Source organism: Moschus berezovskii, chromosome 17 (assembly GCF_049115385.1).
Source record: "Moschus berezovskii isolate FMDL1 chromosome 17, NW_MosBer_1.0, whole genome shotgun sequence".
NCBI lineage: Eukaryota > Metazoa > Chordata > Mammalia > Artiodactyla > Moschidae > Moschus > Moschus berezovskii.
The window spans coordinates 26,469,103-26,495,080 of record NC_142476.1 but is presented as its reverse complement, the minus strand read 5'-3'; the positions used below and the strand labels follow the sequence as shown (position 1 = coordinate 26,495,080).

General features: G+C 41.6%; 1 protein-coding gene across 1 annotated transcript in view; it reads left to right on the top strand.

Annotated features, from left to right (window-relative positions):
- The window catches only part of C17H1orf21 (chromosome 17 C1orf21 homolog), a 251,136-nt gene that overhangs the window by 217,216 nt on the left and 7,942 nt on the right, over positions 1-25,978 (top strand). Inside the window, exons 4-5 of the mRNA XM_055419112.2 lie at positions 5,238-5,314; positions 13,290-13,350. Coding sequence (XP_055275087.1) covers positions 5,238-5,314; positions 13,290-13,350 — 138 coding nt within the window. The remainder of the gene's footprint in view (positions 1-5,237; positions 5,315-13,289; positions 13,351-25,978) is intronic.

Sequence of the window (25,978 nt, the reverse complement as noted above, 5' to 3'; positions counted from 1 at the left end):
GCCTCAGCCTTCCTCCAGCAATTCTTGGTTTTGTTTGTTTGCTTGTTTCTTTTTTCAAAGGCAGATCTCTTTAAACCTCTCCTCCAACAAACAAACCTGAAGTGGAAGTTAAGTGCAAATATAAAATGGGCTTTTTAAAAGATGTATTATTCATTTTTTGGCAGTGCTGGGTCTTCATTGCCGTCCACAGGCTTCTCTCGCTGTGGTAAGCAGGGGCGGCTCTCTAGTTGCGGCGCGCAGGTCTCTCACTGCAGTCTCTTGTTGCAGAGAATGGGGTCTAGGCACACGGGCTTCAGCAGTTGGAGCACACAGGCTCAGTAGTTGTGGCACAGGCCCAGTTGCTCCAAAGCATATGAGATCCTCCCGGTCCAGGAGTGGAACCAGTGTCTCCTGCACTGGCAGGCGGATTCTTCGCTCCTAGACCACCAGGGAAGCCCTAAAACGGACTTTTGGTGCAAATTCAGCGAACCTGTAAGCCCATAAATGTAGCCAGGGGTAGGTGTTCTGATAGACACAAAGAACAAATCCAAATAAGTCACATTTGTAAAATAAATAAAGCCCACAATGAAACACCCACTTGAATGACTGCAATCCAAAGGCAATAATACCACATGTTGGTGGGGAGGTGGAGAAACTGGAACCATCATGTACTGTGGAAATGTGAAAACGGTGCAGTCATTTTGGAAAACAGTTTGCTGGTATCTTAAACTGTCAAATACAAACCTACTGTATAATCTAGCAATTCCACTCCTTGAAATCCACCCAAGAGAAATGAAAATATATGTCCACACAAAGACTTGTATATAAGTGTTCATAGCAGCAATTACTCATAATAGCCATAAACTGGAACCAATCCATATGTTCATTAGTTTTGCATACATAAACAAAACACAGTATTTCCATATGTTGGAGCATTATTTAGCAATTAAAGTAAATGATATACTGAAATATGCTAAAGTATAAATGAACCTCAAGCATTATACTAAGTGATAATGCCAGATGCAAAAGCTTATATATTATATGATTCCTTTTATCTGAATCTAGACGAAGCAAATTTGTAGAGACAGGAAGTCGATCTGGGGTTGCTGAGAGCATAAATGTATGATGAAACTTTGGGGGCTGATAGAACTGTTCTAAAATGAATTGTGGTGATAATTGCACTCCTCTATAAACTGACTAAATTATTTAAAGTGAAAATGTTAATCACTCAGTTGTGTCCGACTCTCTGCAGCCCCATGGACTGTAGCCAGCCAAGCTTCTTTGTCCATAGAATTCTCCAGGCAAGAATACTGGACTGGGTAGCCATTCCAGGGAATCTTCCTGACACAGGGATTGAACCCAGGTCTCCTGCATTGCAGGCAAATTCTTTACCATATGAGCTGCCAGGGAGGCCCCCACTAAATCATTTAATCATCCATTTATAATGGGGAAATTTTATTGAATATAGATTTTATCTCATTTTCTTAAAGTATATACCATAATTAAATAATCGACAATTCTTTGCTATACAAAAGAAATAGAAAGACCCTATAGTTCAAGTGTGGCCTGCAGACCCCTGGAGGTTCCTGAGACATTCTCAGGGAGTCTTCAAGGTCGTTTTCCTCATAATAAAGAAGCTATTTGCCTTTTTCATTCTGTAGACATTTTCTCTGATGGGGCAAAAGCAATGATGGGCAAAACTGCTTGTGCTTTAGCACAAATCCAGGCACATCTTACTAGTAATCATGGTAGTGCTATTATTATTTTTTATTGGAGTATAATTGCTTTATACTGTTGTATTAGTTTCTGCTGTACAATGAAGTGAATTAGCTATCTGTATACATATATCCCCTCTCTCTTGAATCTCCCTCTCGCCACCCTCCCTGCCACCCCTTTAGGTCATCACAGAGCTGAGCTCCCTGTGCTATACAGCAGCTTCCCGCTAACTGTTTTACACATGGTAGAGTGTATATGTCAATCCTAATCACCCAATTCATCCTACCGTACTTCCCCTCCTACATCCACATGTCCATTCTCTGCATTTGCATCTCTATTCCTGCCCTGCAAATCCGTTCATCTGTACTATTTTTTCAGATTCCACATGTGTGTGTTAAAATGTGATATTTGTTTTTCTGTTGCTGACTGACTTCCCTATGTATGACAGACTCTAGGTCCATCCATATCTCTATCAATAACCATACTTCATTTCTTTTAGAAATGACTCAGTAGAAATTAATTTTATTAACTCTTATGCCTTAGATGTATATCTTTCTATTTTTGAATAAATAAGATGGTTATCTCAGGAAAAGCACCTCTGCAGTTGATTGAGCTGCAAGCTGAACTAGCAGTTGTTTTTTTGAGTCACTATCTATACTGAAGAATACTGGATATTCAGACTTGGGTATCTGGCAAATGTTTTCTCAGAAACGAATGAAGAGAGCCTGTTACTCCAAAGAAAACAATTGTCAGTTATCGTTGATGCTTATAAAATTCAAATGTTAAACCAGAACTAGAAGTTTGGAGAACTTGTGTCCACCACCATAAGCCTGACAGCTTTTGTCAAGATTTTTCTTGTGAGATTGATGCTGATTTTAACCAATGTGATTTATTTTCATATTGAATAATGAAATGTATCAGAATTTGGAGAATATAGGGAAGGGGTCTCGATACTAAAAAGTTTGAGGACTACCGACCTAGTGACTAATAGCATGAACCCTGGGCCCATTCTGCAGAGTCAAATCCCAGTGCTATTACTTGTTAGCTATAGAATCCCAGTAAGTGCTTCAGCTCTCCATATCTCAGCTTCCTCATCTATAAAATGGGGATAATAATGGTACGCATCTCAGAGAGGTGTGTGGGCATACAAATGAATTAATATGTGTATACTTGTGAACATCAAAATGAGTTGATGTTTGCAAACCAGTTAGGACCTGACTTATAGTAAATGCTCCATGATTTGTTATTGATTTCTTGGTGAGTGGTAACTTGTAAAAAAAACAAATACATTATAAATACAAAATAGAAATCTCTATGTAATTATATATATGTTTGTAACTGGGAAATCTCCAGCTGCTTTGCCCTTTGCCCTTGCCTCTGCCTCACCTTTGGTCTTCTCACTTCCTGGGAAGGCATGTCTGTACCTGATATCCTAAAGTATCTTTCCCATCTATTAAATCTCTGTTCTATTTGATGGGGGAATCCTTTTTAGCAACCACACAATACATTTTTAAGGAAGATTTGGCGAAACGTATAATTATGGAGGGTAGTCTAATAAACTGAATAGAAATAGGATACAAGTATGTGTCATTCTTAGAAGTCTCTTTCCTGCCTTAGTGTTTAAAATTATGATGCATCATTTAAGTTCAAAGAGTTTAGGAAATTATATGAATAGAGAAAAAGTATAAGGTTCTGTCTGTCATATCAAATAGATACTTTTTTTCAAACAGAAAAAATCCATTTTCAATGCTTGATCCAAGCAAACATAAAGTTTAGGGAGAAAATGAGTCATTTGGAGGGAACCTACATCTTCAGTTCTTCAGAGAGACTACAGTTGGCTATTTTTATCTCTGACTGTTTAAAAAAGTCATTTACGTGCTGACATCATTCCTTTGTTCTGCCAATATTTGATGAATGCCCCCTATGAAGTGCCAAGTTCCTAAGCAGGCCCATAAAGAAGAGTTTATAGTACATTCAAGTTTCCTAATTGTTCTCGCACTTTCTCTGTAAAAAAAAAAAAACAGTTCATCTGTTGTTCTCTGACTGTATCAGCAGAGGGAATAGTATATGTTTTATACTTTTTAAATGTTCATGAAAACAGTTTCGAGTTTAGTGTGAGGTAGAGAAGGTAAGCTAGACTGCAAAAGGATTGTAATGATTTTTTCTTCTCCTGGAGGACCACAGACAGAATTACCCTGTGTTTTGGAGGACTGACATTATACAGACATGCTCATGTTTGATGGTAAATAGCAAACAGCCTAGCATGCAAGTCACTGTAGTTTCTCTGATTCTACATTCCACATGTAGTTTTTCTTACATGGCTTCTGCTATCCTAGGGGAAGTATGAACTCTTGAAAGAGCTCATTTGAGGACCATCTGTTCTGTGTGCCCTCCCACAACACTGCCTCTGGTGAGAATGGTGGGTTGGCCCACAGAACTTTTTACTCCTTGCCCTAGCCCAGGTCTTTAATTATTGCCACACCTCAGGTTGCTTGAGTGTATATATAGTCACCTGTTAAATGGGTTTAACATTTCATTTTGGTGGGTATATTTAAAGAGCAAATTTTAAAGCCTTAAAAATTTTTTACTGGACTGTAACTGTTTTACAGTGCTGTGTTTCTGCTGTATAACAGTGTGAATCAGCCTTATGTGTATATATATATATGTATCTCCCCTCCCTCCTGAGTCTCCCTCCCACCCCCACCATCTCACTCATCTAGGTCATCACAGAACCCCCGGCTGAGCTCGCTGTGCTATACAGCAGCTTCCCACTAGTTATCTGTTTTACACAGGGTAGTGCATACAGTGTTTGTTTTTCTCTTTCTAGCTTACCTCTGTATAACAGGCTCTAGGTTCATCCACATCACTGCAGAGCAGTAGTATTATTGAGATAGTGTGCTTGCTGATATTTGCCTTTTAAGATTTGGAAGTATTCCTTTCCTATGGGCTGGTTGATGGGGAATAAGAGATCAGATCAGGCTAAAAGCCAAAGTACTTCCGGAATACAGGCTAGGTTGAGTTTTATGAATTTAATTGAATTCAATCGCAGTATTCATCGTTCGTGGAAAATATTAGCTATTTTCAGTCATGTCCCTGTCGCTGCAAGGGCCTTGTGCAAACTCAGTAACTTCAGTTGTCTTTCACAAACAAAATGCACAAAATTACTTATCCTGAGCAAGCAACCAATGACGGTGATTATACTACTGCTGCTTTTTTTTCACACTAGGATCTTCTGATCTTTGATTCTCTTACTATTTTTAGCAACTCCACCTGAAAATCAAATACTCCTAACATGTAATTTTCTAAAAGGAGCCATTTTAAAGCTGTTATAAAAGTTCATTCTTCTTTTCACCATAGTGTTCCCTGTTAAAATACCTGGCAGTTCTACCTGTTCTGTGTGATACCTTTAAGGACTTTTGTCTGCATGAGATAACCGGCCGTAAAGGCTCCCAAACAAATTTCACATTTGGGTAATGAAAATTCAAGCTCCTGTTTAATTGCTGATTCTTACCGTGTCTTCCATGTGTGTTTATGTGTTTCAGGAAAAAAGTGCCAGTTCAAATGTAAGACTTAAAACTAATAAAGAGATTCCAGGATTAGTTCATCAACCCAGAGCAAAGTAAGTTCCAGTTCCTATTTGCCTATCTTGTTTTGAGAGAGAAAAACGTTTTTAGAGTGAGCTACATTTTGCCTGCTAGATAACGAAGACTTAAGAAAAGGCCTCAGTAATTGAGACCCATGATTTAGTCTAATGGAACGTAATAGAGACCCCAAGCAGACCCACAGTATATGACAGAGCTGACACTTGACATCAGGTAGGAGACAATGATGGGGAGTATCTTCATGACATGGGGTAGTAAAGAACTTTGAATAAGTCACAAAGAATGCAGATCGTAAGAAAAATGATTAATTTTTATGACTACGATAAAATTAAGAACTTCTGCTTCTCAAAATATACTATAGGAGAGTAAAAGGCCACAAAATGGTGGAATACATTTGTAATACATATAATTAGCAATAGTGGATTCTTTACCAGCTGAGCCACAAGGGAAGTCCAGGAATACTGGAGTGGGTTGTCATGCCCTCCTCCAGGAGATCTTCCCAACCCAGGCATTGAACCCAGATCTCCTGCACTGCAGGCCAGTTCTTTACTGACTGAGCCACCAGGGAAGCCCAAGAATACTGGAGTGGGTAGCCTGTCCCTTCTCCAGCAGATCTTTCCGACCCAGGAATCAAACCAGGGTCTCCTGCATTGCAGACAGATGCTTTACCAACTGAGCTAACAGGGAAGCCCAGTTAGATTTCCAGAATACATAAATTAACTGTGAATCAATAAGTAAAAGATAGAACTTACAGAAAAATAGGCTAAAGACATAAACAAGCACTTGACTGAAGAGGAAAATGAATAGCTGATGTGTCAGGAAAAACTACCATGTCACACCACAAGATTGGCAAAAATATAGACAGAAAAAGTTTACCAGGATGTGGGACAACCAGCACGCTTAACTCCTGGTGGTGGAAATATAAACTGGTACGGTTTGTTTGGAAAACACTTTGCATTATCTAGTAAAATTGAACCTGGGCATACCTGGCTGCCTAGTTACTCCACCCTCAGGTGTATACCCTAGAGAAACTCTTATGGAGGTGTGCCAGTAGGCATATTTTGAAATATCCATAGCAGCACTGGTTATATGAACTCTTAAAGTTCTTGAAAGGATAGGACTTCCCGGTGTCCCAATGGTTAAGACTGTGTTTCTACTGCAGCAGACACAGGTTTGATCCCTGGTGGAGGAATTAAGATCCCACATGCCATGCAACACAGCCAAAAAAAAAAAAAAAACCTTTGAGATAAAACCCAAATGTCCATCAGACATTCAATGAATAACAGAAATGTAGTATTGTCTTATGATGGAAATACTACATATCAGTGAAAATAAATGACCTATAGCTACATAGATCAAGATGGAGGGATCTCATGAAATGTCAGACTGTGTCAGTAAAGTAAGTAGTAGTACCTGCTTATGTACAGTTTCATGCATATAAAAATTCAAAAACAGGCAGAACTAAGAAATATTTGTATATACATGTATTAAACATATGTATATACACATATTGCTCAGTCAACTGAGCCACTCCTTCTTACAAGTGGCTCAGTTGGTAAAGAATTATCTGCCTGCAATGCAGGAGACCTGAGTTCGATCCCTGGGCTGGGAATATCCCCTGGAGGAGGGCATGGCAACCCACTCTAGTATTCTTGCCTGGAGCATCCCCATGGACAGAGGAGCCTGGCAGGCTACAGTCCATGAGATCGCAAAGAGTTGGACATGGTAAACGATTAAGCACATAATGATAAAACAATAAAGATAAGAAAGGAAATGAAAAGCTATTAAATTCAGGATAGTGCTTCTTTCTCCTGGATAGAAGACAATGGAACCAGAGGTTCTATCTCTTAATCCAAGTTGTGGTTACATGCAAGTTCCTTTAATTATTATTTTAAAATGTACAAATAGCATTGTGTTTCCTTTTCCATGTGTTAAGTATTTCACAATTAAAATGTTGGAGAATAATGAGTAGTTTTCTATATTATTCTGAAGCTGAGTCTATCATTGGTGATAAAATGCACTTTCTATGACTTTGAAACTGCCTGTCCTTTCTTCAAAAAGGCTATTATCCCAAAGGCTTCAAATCTCTTTTGTGCTGTTCTGCCTAACTATAAACAAACTCCCTAAGGGTGCTGATCACATGAGTGAATCTGATACAGTCACTCCCACCCCCAATAAGTTTAATGAGGACATATATGTAAATAAACATCGTAAATAGAAAGAGTTTGTGTTCTATGATTCTTCCTGGGAAGGTGAGACAAAAATAACATCCTCACTTTAACCTGGGTGACTGTCTGTAGAATTGCTGCAGCAATGGCCACTGTGAGATGGTGGTTAGGACTCCTCAGGGGGCGGTCCATCAGCTCAGGGATTTAATTTCTACTTCCAATGAAAACTGGACATTTAAAAATTCATTTATCATTTACAATGTCAGCCAATTTTTTTTTCCCAATAATGGGAGAGCCAATTTTTTCACCCTCAGGTAAGTGTTATGCTATAATCACAACCTCCCTAATCAACTTCACTAGTAACCACTTTTATCTACACTAATTTTATCTGCCTCTGGGGACAACAGATATCTGAAAACACTATCGAATCATCTTTTCATCAAGCTGTTATATGTGTACTATTTTAAAATGCTTCTCTTATCTCTGAGTTCTAAAGAAAAGACTCTATTAAGGGGAACTAAGGAGAGTTTCTTTTTTCCTTTAGAGCAAATACTTATTTACTTAATTTTGACACACTGAAATAGCATGCTTTGCAGTCTGGCATGTGCTAAAGATTCCAGAGAAGTTGATTAAATTGGCTCATGTGTTTACACTAAAATTATGAAGAGAATTCCATTTTTGACACAGCATAATGCCGGGGTGTGTGTGTGTGTGTGTGCGTGCGTGCGTGTGTGTGTGTATGCCGCGGTGTGTGTGTGCGTGTGTGTATGCCGGGGTGTGTGTGTATGCCGGGGTGTGCGTGTGTGTGTGTGTGTGTATGCCGGGGTGTGCGTGTATGCCGGGGTGTGTGTGTGTGTGTGTGTATGCCAGGGTGTGTGTGTGTATGCCGGTGTGTGTGTGTGTGTGTGTGTGCGCGTGCGTGCATGTGTGTGTGTGTGTGCCGGGGTGTGTGTGTGCGTGTGTGTATGCAGGGGTGTGTGTGTATGCCGGTGTGTGTGTGTGTGTGTGTGTATTTTAAACTGAGTCAGATCATTGGGTTTCCAAAATTCAACTAAGAAATCTTTCTGAAGGTCTGAGAGAAGGATTTACTTTTCCTACATACTGACACATAGGATTCAGGAAATTATTTATTATGCAGTTGTATGGGCTTCCCTGGTGGCTCAGACAGTAAAGAATCCACCTGCAATGAGGGAGACCTGAGTTCGATCCCTGGGTTGGGAAGATCCCCTGGAGGAAGGTATAGCAACCCACTGCAGTATTCTTGCCTAGCGAATCCTTATGGACAAAGGAGCCTGGTGGGCTGCAGTCCATGAGGTCACAAAGAGTTGGACATGACTGAGAGTTGAAGCACAGCACATGCAGTTGTATAAAATGAGTTTGTTTCCCCCTTGAGTGGAGGGACAACCCCATACTTGCTAACAGCAGATTTGTTAAAAATGAAGGCAAATAGTGCTCACACCTTCGTTTGATGCTCCACGTAGAGTACATTCTTACTGCCTTTGTAATCTTAGTCCAGTGAACTAGTGTCTTGGAACTTTAGTTTTCTCCAAGAAAAATAGAGGTGAAAAATCCTATCTTATAGGACTGGGGCTTAAGTGAAATAATGTATCCCTGGTGCTTATCACAGTGTCTGACACTTGGTAAGAATGCCTATGCAATTAGAAACAACCCAAAAACATGCCCTTTGACAGGAAACTGGGTAAATGAACCGCACTATATTCACACAGTGGAGTATTAGCAGCTAACACAAATGCACTGCAGCAATGCACAATGCTGGATGCCCCCTAGCAGCATAGCTAGTTCTAGCAACTGGAACAAAGAGTGAGTCCTGAAACATTACACGGAGCATGATACACACTATAAAGTTAGCAACAACCAAGGTAGGGACTTCTCTGGGGGTCCAGTGGTTAAGAGTCTGCCTTCCAATGCAAGGCACACGGGTTCAATCCCTGGTCAGGGAACTAAGATCCTGCGTCCCGCAGCTACTCAGCACACATGCTCTAGAACCTGCACGTCACAGCCCGCATGCTGCAACTGAGACCTGACACAGCCAAATAGATAAATTAATTGTTTTTAATCTAAAATAAAGCATCTGCTTTTTAAGCACATAGAGAGATGGAGTAAAGGAGGGCGGGGACATGATGTTTGAGGTGAAGGAACACACGCATGGGTGGGAAGTAAGTAACCTCTAGGTTGTTCTTAAGATCCTAGCTGTGTTTTCTTTGTTTTGGTTTCATGGGTGCTTATTATACTATTTTTTAAAAAATAATCAACTAAAGAAATGCAAGTCATGAACTACTAGCAACAGCGTGTCCTGCTGTGAGGGTTAGGATTGCCCCACTTCCCAGAGGTTTCGTGCTCAGATTGCATAGACAATCTGAGGTCCTTCACCTTTGATCTCAAACATGTGATAAGGACCCCTGAGGCTGTGTGTCCTCCTTCGTAGGGATGGCAGACACATTTGTAGAGTCACTTTTACTAGAGAATTCTTCTCTTGTCCATAACCAAACATCCCGCTTTCCATGCTTTGATGTTTCCAATAATGGAGTTAATGGAAGTTATTAACAAATCACAGAACATTAGTGCCTAAAGGAACTCAGAGACCTGTTTTCTGTTTTAAAATTAGGAATCTGAGGCCTGCACCTCACCCATGCTAACAAATGGTGCTGTCTCTATGAGGATCACGAATCACATGAATTTAAATAGAGACCACTTGAATAACTAATTAAATATTCATTACCCTCCTGTTGTATCCAAGGCAATAAATGCTGAAAACTCTAACCAAAAAATGTCCACAGGGAACACAAAACCCTAAAAGTGCCATCTTTATGAAGTATCTTGGAATTTCCTAGGGAAATTATTGGCGCTAATGATAAAGAACCCACCAACCGATGCAGGAGACATAAGAGATGCAGATTCCATCCCTGGGTGGGGAAGATTCCCTGGAGAAGGAAATGGCAACCCACTCCAGTATTCTTGCCTGGAGAATCCCATGGACAGAGGAGCCTGGTGGGCTACAGTCTGTAGGGTCACAAAGAGTCAGACACAACTGAAGTGACTCAGCAGGCAGGCAGGCATTTATATTAAGATATAGAAATGTATTGGTCGCTCAGTCATGTCCGACTCTGTGTGACCCCATGAGTTGTAGCCTACCAGGCTCCTCTGTCCATGAGATCTTCCAGGCAAGAATACTGGAGTGAATAGCCATTCCCTTCTCCAGGGGATCTTCCCAACCCAAGGATCGAACCTGGGTCTAAGATTTATATATAAATACCTTCATGCCTTTCCTATCTGGGACCCAGAGCTGTTCAACAAACTTACCTGCTGAAAACTTGGCTAAGAACAGGAAGGATGCCCCCAAAAGTGTCTGAGCAGCCATGGTGGGTACCAGAATATTCATGTTTCCCACTAACAAGAGTCCTGCCAGGCTCTCCTTTGGAGCCTGTTTGTGCTAACTTTAGACACAACTCTAACAAGTTTGCCTGTGCTGCTTCTAAGCATGGGGTCAAAGCAGAAACTGAGAAGAAAGTGGAAAAAGGACTGATACCTTCTCTGACAAGGAGAAATGAAAGGAAGAGCTCAAAAGCAGGCAGAGAACAAAAGCCTGGAGTTTAAGGTCATTTTGCTTAAAGAGAGCCAGCTCTAGCCATCTTAGAGGCTCCGGGGCTATCCCAATATTACAGAAGAGCGTTGTGATTTAAGGTGAGGAGAGTGGCTGCTAGTCGTCAAGTGAAAGCTAAGTAATGTTTGAGATAGACAGCTGTTCAAGAGTATACAGTTTAGAAGACTTGCACCCAGAGTGGCTCAAATGAACAAGGTTTTGGCACTTAAAGAAGGAAAGCCGTAAGAAATCTGGAAAAACTCAACTTTGCAAAATGGCTTTTCTGTCTAGCCAGAGAAAGAGAGGAGACTGTTTAATCTCTCTCATCATCCAAGATTCTGCCCTGCTTGTATAAAATGCAGTGAGAGAGGACCTGTTTCTGAAACAGGACATCTACCTTATTTGAATGATCATATTTGTTGTTGTTCAGTAGTGTCTGACTCTCTGCAACTCCATGGACTGCAGCACACCAGGCTTCCCTGTCCTTCACTGTCTCCCAGAGCTTGCTCAAACTCATGTCCATTGAACCGGTGATGCCATCCAACCATCTTGTCCTCTCTCGTCCCCTTCTCCTTCCTGCCTTCAATCTTTTCCAGCATCAGAGTGTTTTCTAATGAGTTGGCTCTGTGCATCAGGTGGCCAAAGTATTAGAGCTTCAGCTTCAGCACCAGCCCTTCCAATGAATATTGAGGACTGATTTCCTTTAGGATTGACTGGTTGGATCTCCTTGCAGTTCTGAGGAACTCTCAAGAATCTTCTCTTAACACCACAATTCAAAAGCATCAATTCTTTGCCGTTCAGCCTTCTTTATGGTCGAACTCTCACATCCATACATGACTACTGGAAAGGATGGCAAAAATTGGATTATGTACATGAAAGTGCCTTAGAACTATGAAAGTTGATGCTGGTATAAGATATTTTCATTCTTTTTCTTTTATATCAGAGCTGATATTATTTTAAATCTAGATCTTACATACAGGGGAAACCTCCTTTAAGCCTTATTATGTGTCATGGGAGGCCTGAAGGGTTTCCAGTCACTCGTGCCCCTCTTCGTGGCCCCTGCAGGGAATGTCAGGTAAGGTTGCCCACCACACCTAGACGAGAGCATAAGAGGCTCTTCCAGAGCCACTCCTCCCCCCGTCCCCAGCCACTAAACCAGTAGGCACTAATGTCAAGTGAAAGAAATTCTGGACCATGTGTCTCTTACCCCAGCAACCTGAACCGCCTTGGAACACCCACAACTCTTTGCCAGGTAGAAACTACTGTCATTAAGACCACATTGCCCCTAAGTCTTTCCCCTCCCATCCGTGAATCTTCTCTGCTGTCCTTACCTTCTTAGTTTTGTCCCCACCAACCACACCCATCTCGCTGAGGATACTGTTAAATAGCAAAGAACAGGGAATCAGGGCAAGGGCTGCTCAGACATGCCTCCTCACTTAGAGTGGAATTTCAGTTCCAAAGAGGCACATTTGTTGTCACCATTAAAAGAGGCACATTTGTTGTCACCATTATCAAAGATGTTTTGGGGCAAGGTCAAGTTCTTGGTTTGTCTGCAGCCAGCACACAGCCATACAGTCTGCTGAATACCGTGCCCACACCTTTGTAAAATACACATTTTAATGTCATAATTAGGATATGTTTTTTAATGAATCTTTTTTTAAAATATATTTATTTATTTTATTTTTGGCTGTACTGGGTCTTAGTTGTGGCATGCGGGCTCTTCATTGCAGAGCACAGACTTAGTTGCCCCATGGCATATGGGATCTTAGTTCCCCGACCAGGGATTGAACCCTCATCCTCTGCAATGGAAGGCGGGTTTTTAACCACTGGACTGCCAACAAAGTCCCAGGATATATTTTCTTATTATACTTACACACAGCGTTGAAATATGCCATGTGCTGCTTACCTGTGCTTTTTGTTTTAATTATAGATGTGTATCCGAAGAAAACAAAATGCACACACCTCCCAGTAACACCAACATAAATAATATGTACACTGAAAGGAAGTTGTGTTCCTTAAGCTGGAGAAACTGATAGGCTGTTATGAAACACATGTGTAGGATTACTCTCATGACATTTAGCCTTAGTATGACTTCAGAGAACTTCAGTGGAAAAGTCTGCAAAAAATAAATGACTGCCCCAAAGTTTAGACGCTCAGCATTTTTCACCTAAGGGAACTGGGAAACACTGAAAAATATGCACTTAACTACTCTTTGTTTTTCAGCATGCACATCTCTGAAAGCCAACAAGAATTCTTCAGAATGCTGGATGAAAAAATTGAAAAGGTAAGAAGTAACTGCATATTTCAAGGGGAATGTTGCCTCATGAGTTAAGAGTAACAGCATTCTGGTGTCTGTGGTACAAAGCTGTTCTTGCAAGGGGTTGGTTAGAATTAATAGTAGTCACGCAACACACACAACTCGGAAGGTGACTGTGAGAAGGTTTAATGTATGACTGAGCTTCCCAGGATCCTGGGCTACCGCTGATCTTTCACTGAAGCGTGGAAACTCAGAGTGAGACTGGTGAGAGCCTTTGCCTAAAAAGTGTTGCTATCATTGTGTATTGTCCACACCTGATCCCCTACTCTGCTCTCAGGTTGCAGGCAAGGAGGTCCTTAGTACATGTTTACTACATGCCCAGTGCTTCTCTGACTTCTTTACAAACATCATAAACATGTTGCAGTCAATACTTGCTTAAGGGAGCTGGCCATGAGACAAGTACTACGTGCATTTTACAAAGAAACTGAGGCTTAGAATGCCCGAGTATAACTTAGGCAGGTTTGCAAAGTTAATAGCGGTAGGAGTTAGAATTCCAGCCCCAGTCTGTCTGACTCCAAAGCAGAACCTCCAAGTCACTTCTCCATACGGGCGTGGATTTTATAATGACGGGAAGATTCACAGTTGATCCATGTGGAAATTTAACCCATATTTACGCTCTCAGAGTGCCATATGCAAATAAATTGAATGAAGAGTAGAATATGGTAATCATTAAAGGTTTGCATGCTCATAGAATTTCAGTTTATCACTGCAGGGAGTGAATTTTAAATGCTAAAGTCATACATCTGAGAACTGTAATTTGAAAGCCTTATTCTAAAGAAGAGTTAAATTCTAAATTCAGAACATATCCCAACTATAGTTAAGGCATCACAGACCAAGTTTACTTTGAAATGTTTTCCATTTTAATTTTTATTTCTTTTTTATGGTTTGTGGTCCTTGAGTATTTCTTCATGAATTCCTAGGTTATGTATATATCAGTCAGTACCAACGTAAAAAATAGAGATGGGTAATGAATTAAAATAATAATTGAATCTATAGTGTTCATCGGCTGTGCTCACATATTCATTTGAGTATATATTTTTCTTTTTTACTTTTAGTGAAACTTTAGTTTATACATGACTTTTTAGATTGAAAACATCATCTAAGAATAATTAGCAATTTTCACATGTTGATTCAAAAGCTGACGAACTTGCTGATAACATTTTGTTTTCAGTAAAGAGAAACCTAAAAAGAAATATTTTGTTCCCACTCTAATAGTGAAGATTTTTTTTCTCTGTTTGGATTATTTCTCCCACACTAACATTTTGGCAATAAAAATATATGCTTATTAGTTAGAGGTAATCTGGAAAAATTGAAACCTGAATTGTGAGTTATCTTTGTAAGCAACATTTACAAACCCTGACAAGGTGTTTAAAATGATCTAATCTCTTTCCAGTGTGTCTCCATAATTGAAACTCTACCTCTGTTACTCAAAACTGAAATTCATTGTTCTCATCTGGAATTCAATTTCCTGTCTTACTTTGCATCTAAGGTGTAGACAATCATGAGTTTAGTGCAACCAAAGCGAAGTTTATAACTTGATCGTTTGTTTGGTGTAACTTTCCTTGGACAAAGGAGCATTTGTAGATTCAGCATAAACAGTGTTCCCACTATATATTGAACACATTCATATTCAAAAAAGGAGCGGTTATATAATCTGTGATAATTGCCCAGTTTCAGGTTTCTAAGGGAGTTTTCTATCAACTCTGAGCCAAACTTTCCTCTTTCTCCTCCCTTATCTAAAGTTCATCCTGAATTTTGTGAATATGCCATCCTTTGTATCATCTAAACATTAAGCCTCCCTCAAATTAAAATATTTCATTGTAATGTATATGTTTGGCTTAATATAATCTTCACAATAGTTTATATAACCAAAATTGGAAGTTGCATTCTTGTGAACTATTTTGCTGACTTTTTACCATTGCTGAATATTTCTTTGCTCCAACTAGTATGTGGACAACCATAAATGCAATTCAAAACTATTCTTTAGGTTTTATGTTGTTGTTGTTCAGTCGCTAAGTTGTATTCAATTCTTTGTGACCCCGTGAACTTCCTCTTTCCTGTTCTTCACTGTCTCCCAGCATTTGCTCAGATCATGTCCATTGAGTCGGTGACGCCATCCAACCATCTCATCCTCTGTCACTCCCTTCTCCTTTTGCCTTGAATATTTCCCAGTATCAGGCTCTTTTCCAATAAATCAGCTCCTCTCATCAGATGGCCAAAGTATTGGAGCTTCAGTTGTAGCCACAGTCGTTCTAATAAATATTCAGGATTGATCTCCTTTAGGATTGACTGCTTGGATCTCCTTGCAGTCCAAGGGACTCTAAAGAGTCTTCTCCAGCACCCCAGTTCAAAAGCATCAGTTCTTCCAGACTCAGCCTTCTTTATGGTACAACTTTCACATCCATACATGACTACTGGAAAAACCATAGCTTTGACTAGATGGACCTTTGTCAGCAAAGTAATGTCTCTGCTTTTTAATATATTATCTAGGTTTGTTATGGCTTTTCTTCCAAGGAGCAAGCGTCTTTTAATTTCAAGTCTGAAGTCACCATCTGCAGTGATTTTGGAGCCCAAGAAAATAAACCTTGTCATTGCTTCCACTTTTTCCAAATTTATTTGCCCAGAAGTGGTGGGACCAGATGCCATGATCTTAGATTTTTGAATACTGATTTTCTAGCTGGCTTTTTCACTCACCTCTTTCACCCTAATCAAGATGCTCTTCAGTTCCTCTTCACTTTCTGCCATTAGAGTGGTGTCATCTGCATATCTGAAGTTGTTGATATTTCTCCCAGCAATCTTGATTCCAGCTGGTGGTTCATCCAGCCCAGCATTTCACACAATGTATTCTGCATAGAAGTTAAATAAGTAGGGTGACAATATACCGCCTTGAGGTACTCCTTCCCAGTTTTGAACCAGTCAGTTGTTCCATGTCCAGTTCTAACGGTTGCTTCTTGACGCACATACAGGTTTCTCAGGAGACAGGTGACGTGATCTAGTATTCCCATCACTTTAAGAATTTTCCACAGTTTGTTGTCATCTACATAGTCAAAGACTTTAGCGTAGTCAATGAAGCAGAAGTAAATGTTTTTCTGGAATTCCCTTGCTTTCTCTATGATCCAATAAATGTTGGCAATTTGATCTTTGGTTCCTCTGCCTTTTCTAAATCCAGCTTGTACATCTGGGAGTTCTCAGTTCACATACTGTTGAAGCCTAGCTTGAAGGATTTTGAGCATAACCTTACTAGCATGGGAAATGAGTGCAGTTGTCCAGTAGTTTGAACATTCTTTGGCATTGCCCTTCTTTGAGATTGGAATGAAAACTGACCTTTTCCAGTCCTGTGGTCCCTGCTGAGTTTTCCAAATCTGCTGACATATTGAGTGCAGCACTTTAACTGCATCATCTTTTAGGATTTTAAATAGTTCAGCTGGAATTCCATCATCTCCACTAGCACTGCCTTTGTTTGTTTTATAGGGTTGACTTAAAAAATTAAACTCAGAGCTTCATGCTGAAAATTGGAGTCATTCTGAAAGGGCTTGATTTTTGAGATTTAATTTTTCTCTGGATTCCTTTTTTCTTCCTTAAATTGTTAAGAAGCAAAGCTGAGTGAATCTGTAGTGATTTAAACCTGCCCTTCCTCGATTCATCCTTTATATTTATTGAATGTCTCCAGGGCATGATACCTTTCAGCTCTCCTCTCCATCCCAAAAGAAATCTCTGCTCTGTCTCCTCAAGGTTTATGCAAAAGTACCATTGATAGAAGGAAACAAAGATGATATTTATTATGAAATTTAGTATGGACGACTCTACTTCCCGAGTGGCATAGTGGTAAAGAATCCACCTCCCAATGCAGGAGATGCAAGAGACATGGATCAGGCAGATCCCCTGGAGGAGGAAATGGCGACCCACTCCAGTATTCTTGCCTGGAAAATCCCACGGACCAGGACCCTGGCGGGCTACATGGGGTTGCAAAGAGTTGGACACAACTGAGCGCACACACACACACACACACACACACACCCCTTCAGAAATAATCATGGTGCCGAGCTGCAGTTTACTTTTGCACCACAACTGGGCAAGCAGTGTTGTAAGAAGTTATCGGTGGCAAAGAAAAGCAAGTAGCAAAAATGATTTAATTATTTAGCACTTATGAGTACCAGGCATTATGCGATGACTCAGGATAGAAAAACAGGAAATGGGGGATACAAAATAAGTAGGAAACAGTCCCTTGCCTTGAGGAGCTCAGTTCTAAAAGCAAACTTCTTTGAAAATTATTTTAACCATGGAGGAGTCCTTCTCCCAGCACCCCCACCTCCGTTATCAGCGTGAGTCAGGTGTTCCTTTATTGAATGCAGATGTTTCAGGAGTCAAGTGCTGAAACTTGAGGTCTATGAACCAGGCAGTTTGGGACATCTTTGGCCACTTGACACCATTTCACTCTGCTGGCACCAGGAAAGCGAAGACACGGAGCTGCATCTGAAGATGACCATGGGAGAGATTTTTATCAGGAGAGCAATGAGAGTTCAAAAGAGCATTATAACCTGATCTACATACATTTCCTTTTCCTTTTGGAAAGTAAAAATCCTGTGAAGCAATGAGAGCACCTCATTTATCTTTACCTCTTTATTTTTACTCAAGTACCTACCTGTTATTCTGTGACATTCTGCAATTGTGCCTGACAATTCGCAGGCTTCAGAATCTTGTGTAAAGTGATGACATTTGCCTAGTTTTGCATCTTAAAGAAAACGACAGTTCACTGCAGAGGAAGATAATGATTTTAAACTTGTCTTTCAGTATAATCAGAGGAGAAAGAAGAGATTGAGATTATTAAAACGTGGCCTTGTGGAGGAGTTTTGAATATGATACCAAAGACAGATCACATCAGATTTTAATATATGCTTTCTAAAATACATTTAAATTTACTTGTAAGAAGAAGAAAAAGTAAATACATTTTTAAAGTATCTGCCTTAAGAGTATCTTTTCCAGGCAAACACAGGGATTTATATTTTGCTTTAGGAAGATTTAAGAACAGCAGCCAATGACTGGGGAAATCTTTTGCCTTCTGAAAGAGAACACTGAATATGAAATAAAGAATGTCTCAGCACAGAGCTATTTGCATCTCGTTAGTTTTCCTAATGTAAGGCATCTTAAGCTTTGCATCATGGGCATCTTTGGGGAATTTTGTTAAAGTTATAAAAACACTCCTTATAAAAAGGCACATGCTGTCATATACACAACATTCTGAAGTAAAACTTTAGAGTTTATATCTCTCTGGAGCCTGTCCTTGGTCCCCAGGCAAAGAACCTGTGCATTTCACTGGTATGCTTTTCTCAGATCCAGGGCCCGATGACACCCACGAGCACCCGTGAGTCTCATCAGCATCTCGTCTTATTCATGTGTATCTCTGACTTAAAAGAAAATTAGGAAACCAAGCACAGATTAACTCCAACACAACCGTGTCTGCTTCCTTTCTCATCTCCCTTCTCTTTGAACATAGCTCATAGTACTTCACCACCCCTGCCCATGGGTGAGCCATCAGCATGCCACTGTACTTCACATATTCCTGTACAGTTTTAAGACTCTGCCTCTGTTGACCGGAATTATTCAATGTGACATTTTGAGGAAATGTCTGAGAAAGAGCAGCGTGTGAATTTTAAATCAGCTGATTTTTAAAGATGCTTATCTGTAGACCTCTATATCTATTGCAAAATCATTTATACTCAGAAAATGTTTGGGTTCCTGAAATGGCCTGAGTTCCTTGGCCCCAGAACTAGTTGGTGAGAAAGATCATGATAAGTCTCCATTTCTACATTTATTTCAAGGGCTCCTTTTCTTAATATTATGTCAGAACTCCGTTATGAATCAGTGTGTCACAGATCAAAAGGTGTTTGCTTTCCATCTGGTGAAGAGACTGACTTGTGTGTAATTATGAGCTGTGATTTTGGGTTCTATGTATAAACTATTCCTGTAGAAGAGAGTTTCACCTCCGAGCTGCTATAGAATCGAAGATAACATCTGGCACCTGCAGGTGATGATAGGTTTTACTTTCAGGTGGTGCATTTAAAGGTTTCTTCAGTGCCCACCAGCGATGAGAAACACGGGGCTGTTTTATCAAATCCTGAACAATGTCACCCGGCCTGCCCCATGTGTACAGATGAAGTCATAGCTTGTCCCTCCCTCCCAGCTTGCCAATTTTGGTAACAACCCCGGCCTTCAGCACTGGCGAAGAGATGCTCTTGGCGGCCTGGGTATTTTGGAAGTGGGCTGGGCTGCCGATATCATTGCATTAAACAGTTCCTTGCTCTACAGGAAACACAACAGGGCCCTGCTTTTGCTAATAACCAAACCTTTCCTGTGTCTCCTTTCCCTTCCTCCCCCGCCTCGCCTACTCCCTCCCCTGTATGCATCGTGCCTCATTCATCGGCCAAATTAAAACTGTAATTACAGCGGTAAGGATGTGACTCAGCCCTGGTTTGTTTCTCTCCCTACTGCATAGCTTAGTCTATGCAGGTGACTTCTTAATTCAATTCAAGTTGAAATGTACCACGTACGTGCCTGCGTGCTGCCACTTCAGTCTTGTCTCTTTGCGACTGCATGGACTATAGCCCGCCAGGCTCCTCTGTCCATGGGATTCTCCAGGCAAGAGTTCTGGAGTGGGTTGCCATTTCCTCCTCCAGGGGATCTTCCCCACCCGTGGATCGAACCTGCATCTCTTACCTCTCCTGCATTGGCAGCGGGTTCTTTACCACCCGCGCCACCCGCTTAGTCATGATAGTAACGGTGCAGGAACCACCGTGGGCTTTGAGGATCCCCGCGTTCCCCAGCATCCCAGGTAGCTACTAGTCATGGGCGACACACCCAAGGAAGATAGAGCGGGCAGCAAGCCTAGAAGAAATACAGCACAGCCAGTCTCCGCTCACTTTCTTTTTTTCTGGAGGGCTTGATTTTCAGAGAATTCTCGAGGTTCTATCAGCCTGGCACCTGAGGGAGTAGCAAAGAGTACAGGTTCCAGAATAAGGGAGTACAAGAATACAGACAAAAACCATGCCTATTTTATGAATGCGGTGAGGCTGACAGTGCTTTGAACTCAGCGGCAACACGGGGCACAGCTGGTGAGTGGTGCCATTTTGCTGGGCGTGCAAGGGAAGACCGCCCGAGAAGCCACTCAGCGGGGAGACAGTGACGCAGGCTTGAGTCATTTTCTTGCCTTCTTCCCTTTTGGCTTCTCCTTCCCATCCTCTTCCTTGGCTGTCTGTTTCCCTTCCTCCCCATGGCTTTTATTCTCTTCGCCTTTAGCAGCCAGGGGACATTGCTTTAGCCTTGCAGAGAACACCCGGGGACACAGAGAGGAGCGTGCCAACCTCTGTAACTGCTGATGTTTTATTTAAGAATCTCGAAAAGGACTCGAAGCATTACATAGATGGTACCCTAAGGATGAACACTGGATCTCGTTCGTGTTTGTTTCCCTCGAACCTAGAAGAAGTAAGCAGAAGGTTAGAACGTGTTCTCCCCAGTCGTGGGCCCAGGACACCCACTCCTCACTGCACTCCGGGCCTCCTCTCCCTCGTATCTGGCTCATTCACTGCCCTGTGCCTTCTGTGGGCAGGGACCTCCCATCCTTGGCTGCAGTCCTCTTCCTGGCCAAATGCATGTGCTTCCTATTCTGAAAGCAATTCTGCTTCCTATGCCTTTGCCCACCTTTATAGGGAGGAAGGAAAGGAACCAGCTTGTCACTCTCCTGTCTCTGGTTGGCTAGCCCATGAAGCAGGAAGAGGGTCAAACCCAACATTCTGCACAGTCTCCATCTGTGACTGGGTGGGCCAGTCACCATCCATTAGGCCTCGGTGGGGGATGGGAGGTAGGCGGGGGGATAAGGAGAGGTTGCTGGGTTCTCTAATCCAGCAAGAACTCTGATTCTCATTGACCAACTGCTCTTAGTTAAAAACTTCAAGGAAAGGAGGTGTGTGCTTAGCTCCCCAAACCACTAGCCATGTTCGAAACAAATTCAAGATATGAGCAGTTTTTCCAGAACAAAGAGCTCTAAAATTTGTCTGGAAGGCACATCTTTTTCAAGAGGCATATCGGGGCCCAATGGCTAAGGCTCTGCTCCCAATGCAGGGAGGTTCTATCCCTGGTCAGGAACTAGATTCCACATGCCATGCCACAACTAAAGATTCTGCACGCCTCAACAAAGATAGAAGACCCCATGTGCTGCAGCTAAGGCCCGGTACAGTCAAATAAATAAATAAAAATAAAAAATATTTAAGGCACATGGGTTGAAATCCCAGACTTGCCAAAGCCATTGTCCTGAAGGAAGTGAGTCTTAAAAGAGATGCATGAGGCTTCGTGTCCTACAGGAAGTGAATCCTAGGGGAAACCCACGAGGCTCCAGTCCACCAAGTGCATTCTCCCGGCGAGGGGGTGGTACTGAAATCTTAACTCTTAATACCTGAGAACAGACTAATTGAAGACATCTCTTTGAATTAAATCCATCAAGTGACCTGGAAATCTTCTGCAAAAATACCACACACTTTTATAGTGTTTCATTTTATCATTGTAAGGAATCAGGTATAACTGGGGAAATTGTTACTAAGTGAAAAAAATTTGAAATTGTGTCTGTCATAGGACTGAAACTATACAAAAATGGTACACATATGGTCAGAGATTTAAGTGAAACTTGAAAGCATTCTGATTTATTAGGAAGATGGGGTTCCAAGAAAATTTTTTAATTTAATTTCAATTTTGATTGATGGTTTTCTTACTTATAAAATAAGAACAATTTTATAAAATGGCCTTTTGGAGAAGTCTGGCCCCATCTGGAGAGAAATCTCTCTTAAGATGAAAATCATATCTGCTGTTTGAGCTCTTAGGAAGAGGGCCTCTGAACCCACTGATGATCATTGTATTTTCTGTGACAAGAGTGGGCAGAATACAGCTCATGGGCCAAATCCAGCCCATCAGACAAGCGTGGCTTTTATGTGTTTAAATGGTTGAGGGGAACAAAATGCAGAATGTTAAACATGTGAAATCCCAACTTCAGTGTCTACAAATAAAGTTTTATTGGAACACAGCCATGCTGTTTCTTTTACTTTTATCTTCTTTTGCAGCTGCGACTGCCTTCATGCTTATAGCTGCAGTAGAGTTGCATCAGAGCCCCTTTGGAATGCAAAGCCTGGAATATTTACTGTTTAGCCCTTCACAGAGAAGGCTTACGACATGGCCCAGGGACATGGCCTCCCGAGTCCTGTATCGTTGCTTTTCTCCATCCTCAGCCTCGCTCACCTCCTCATGGGGAAAAGAACATTATTGAAGTCACCTGAGTGCCAACATCTGACAAAGCTTGAGAAATAGGTCCCTTACAGCTTCTAAAATAGCCTCCTTTTTGCCAGTAGAATGAGGATCCGGGTTTAATAAACACTTCATGCGTGCTTGCTCAGTCGCTCAGTCGTGTCCAACTCTTTGTGACCCCGTGGACTGTAACCCACCAGGCTCCTCTGATCTTAGGATTTCCCAGACAGGAATACTGAAGTGGGTTGCCATTTCAGGGGACCTTTCTGACCCAGGGATCAAACCCAAGGCTCCTGAGATTTTTGCACTGGCAGGTGGATTCTTTACCACTGAGCCTCTTGGGAAACCCAATGAATACTTCATGGGGGTTTTAAAGCTGTTTAGTTAATACATTCTCTCTTGGAAATGAAAAGGTCAGTCTACTAGGATTCTTGTCACTGTGCTTGTTATCATGGTAATCATTCCTATATATGGTCAAAGAAACAGTCAGAAGCTGTCATACTCCTCCCATTCATTACTAACGAGATCTTTTTCCAACTGAAATAATAACATGTGCGTCTAATTAGAATAAAGCTCATTAGAAACAGGCATGCCCATTAATGCCTCGATTGATTTTTCTAATGAAATAAGCCGGGGGAGGAGACTTGAACAGTGCAGCTAATTACATCTGCTTTTCTTCGGCATTACCTCAAAACTTGTTATAAATTGCTGTTGGGCTGTAAACGAAAATGCTGCTGAAACACTCCCTGGTTGAAGAGGCTCTGACACTTGCAGCCCCAAGGAAGAGGTAGGGGGTTGGGGGGGGGGGCGTCTGCTCCTGGCCCACAGCCCTACAGGAGGAGGAGTGAACAGCAGCCCTTGGGAGTGTCCTTCTTTTCGCTTTTCCACCCTTTTCCTGTCTCCTCCGCATCATCTTTGTTCTGGACTCTGGCTGGTAGTTAACAGATGCTCAAGCTGTGGAATGTAACTTTCATGGCCCTGTATTCTTGGTTCAAGGACGGAGCTTAAATGTCACGATTCCCACAGAAACTTAGATTCAAAGTCGCTGCTAGATGGTGATAGATGGGAAAATGTTGGTGGGAAAAGGTGTTTGATGGACAGAGAATCAGGATGGCCCATTAAATTCTGCACCACAATACAGCTGGGGCAATTGTGTTTCATTAATCAAGACGTTCTTTAGTGCCCAGAAAGCCAGATCATCCCCCAGTGCAGGGTAGAAGGCTTCCAAAGAAGGATGACTGAGTCAAGGAACAGAAACTCAGTAAGCCCACGATTAGGAAGAGAGAGAAGGAAGATGAATCATGTCAAGGAAGCAGGCGGGAAGTCAGAGAGTTAACATAATGCACAGGCCAGAAACCCAGAGGTTCCCAGTGTCCTTCAGAGAGGCATGGGGAGACGAGGAGGGATTCTTCATTTGTCAGGTAGCCTGCTTTATGATGAACTTAACAACGCATGTGTTCTGCTATGCCAAGTCGCTACAGTCATGTCCAACTCTTTACGACCTCATGGACTGCCTGCCAGGCTCCTCTCTCCATGGAATTCTCCATGGACTGTAGCTCGCCAGGCTCTTCTGTCCAGGGGATTCTCCAGGCAAGAATACTGGAGTGGGTTGTCATGCCCTCCTCCAGAGGACCTTCCCAACCCAAGAATCAAACCAGGGTCTCCTGCTCTGCAGGCAGATTCTTTACCATAGGAGCTACCAGGGAAGCCCTGACAAGGCGCGCTTCCATACAGAAATAAGCCTTGTTAAAGCAAACTTCTCTGAACTACACAAGGATTCCATTAACTGTTCAAAAAGACAAAGATGAGAGTGCAGTTCTCCTAGGTTCCCTTACTCTGCTGCTCTCCCCAGGTGCCCCTTCCCAGTAAAGTCTTTTATCAGCAAGATAAAAAATAAAGATGAAAGAGACATGCTGTGTTCTGCACCCTGTAGTAAGGGAAGCAAACATTTGGGCTACAGTTACTATGAGGCATGGTGGTGGGACGGAAGGACCACCAAAAGGGGAAAAGACCAAGTCTCCCTCGAGCTCTTACTTGATGATGTTGGAACATGATCGAAAGACTAAGTAGCTACTAAGTGAAGGCAGGGACTTCGCTCTCATACTCCCCCCTCCTCAGCCTTCTCTTGCTGTGCTGTGCTTAGTCGCTCAGTCGTGTCCAACTCTGCGACCACATGGACTGTAGCCCATCAGGCTTCTCTGTCCATGGGGATTCTCCAGACAAGAATACTGGAGTGGGTTGCCATGCCCTCCTCCAGGGGACCTTCCCAACCGAGGGATCGAACCTGGGTCTCCCGAACTGCAGGCAGACTCTTTACCGTCTGAGCCACCAGGGAAGCCCTTTGATTTTTAGTAAATTTACGAAACTGTGTGACCATCAGTACAACTCAGTTTTACAACATTTCCATCACATCAGTAAGATCCCTCCTGCCTGCTTATAGCCAGTCCCCTTTCCTACCTCCAATCCCAGGGAACCAATCTATATATTTTTTTAAAATGTATCTAGGTTTTATCATTGCTATTAATTAACAATAGCAATGATTGCTGTAATAAGGGTATGAACAATTTTATGACTCATAATACATATTACAAACTACTTTCCAAAGCAGCCATACCATTTTACAAGGCTGTAGAGTTGCATTTCATTGTGTGCTCTCAACAATTTTTAAATAGTATCTAATTGTTTTCCTTTGTATTTTTTGATGACAGAAACAGACTATTTTTTTTATTTGTGTGTTTATGGACTTTATTTGTTCTGAATGAATTTCCACTTTGTGCCCTTCCCTCTTACTGAGGTCCTCTTAAGTTAATTTTTTATTGGTATGAGCTTCTCATATAACTTGTCATTTACATATTGTATGCTGCTGGTATTTTCCCCACTGAGGTTTGCCTTTTTATTTTATTCTTTTTTTGATATATGCAGAGGTTCATTTTTACATGATCAAATATGTCCATCTTTTTATTTTTCTTTGTGATATTTGTCCATGCCTTTGAGGCTTAGAGTTATTTCCCTCTCAAGAGCTTTGACAGAAGTTCAGTTTTATGTTCTGTTTTGTCTTGTTAAGAATTAACACATTGTTTCTCTTGGAATCTGTCACTTCTGGTGACCTCCTTTGTCAAATACTTAATTCTTACCTATTTTAGGCCGTATTTCTAGGATATCTGATTCTGTGCCAGTGATTTTTTTGATGGGTGCACTTCAGTTCAGTTCAGTCGCTCAGTCGTGTCTGACTCTCCGCGACCCCGTGAATCACAGCACACCAGGCCTCCCTGTCCATCACCAACTCCTGGAGTTCACTCAAGAGAATGAG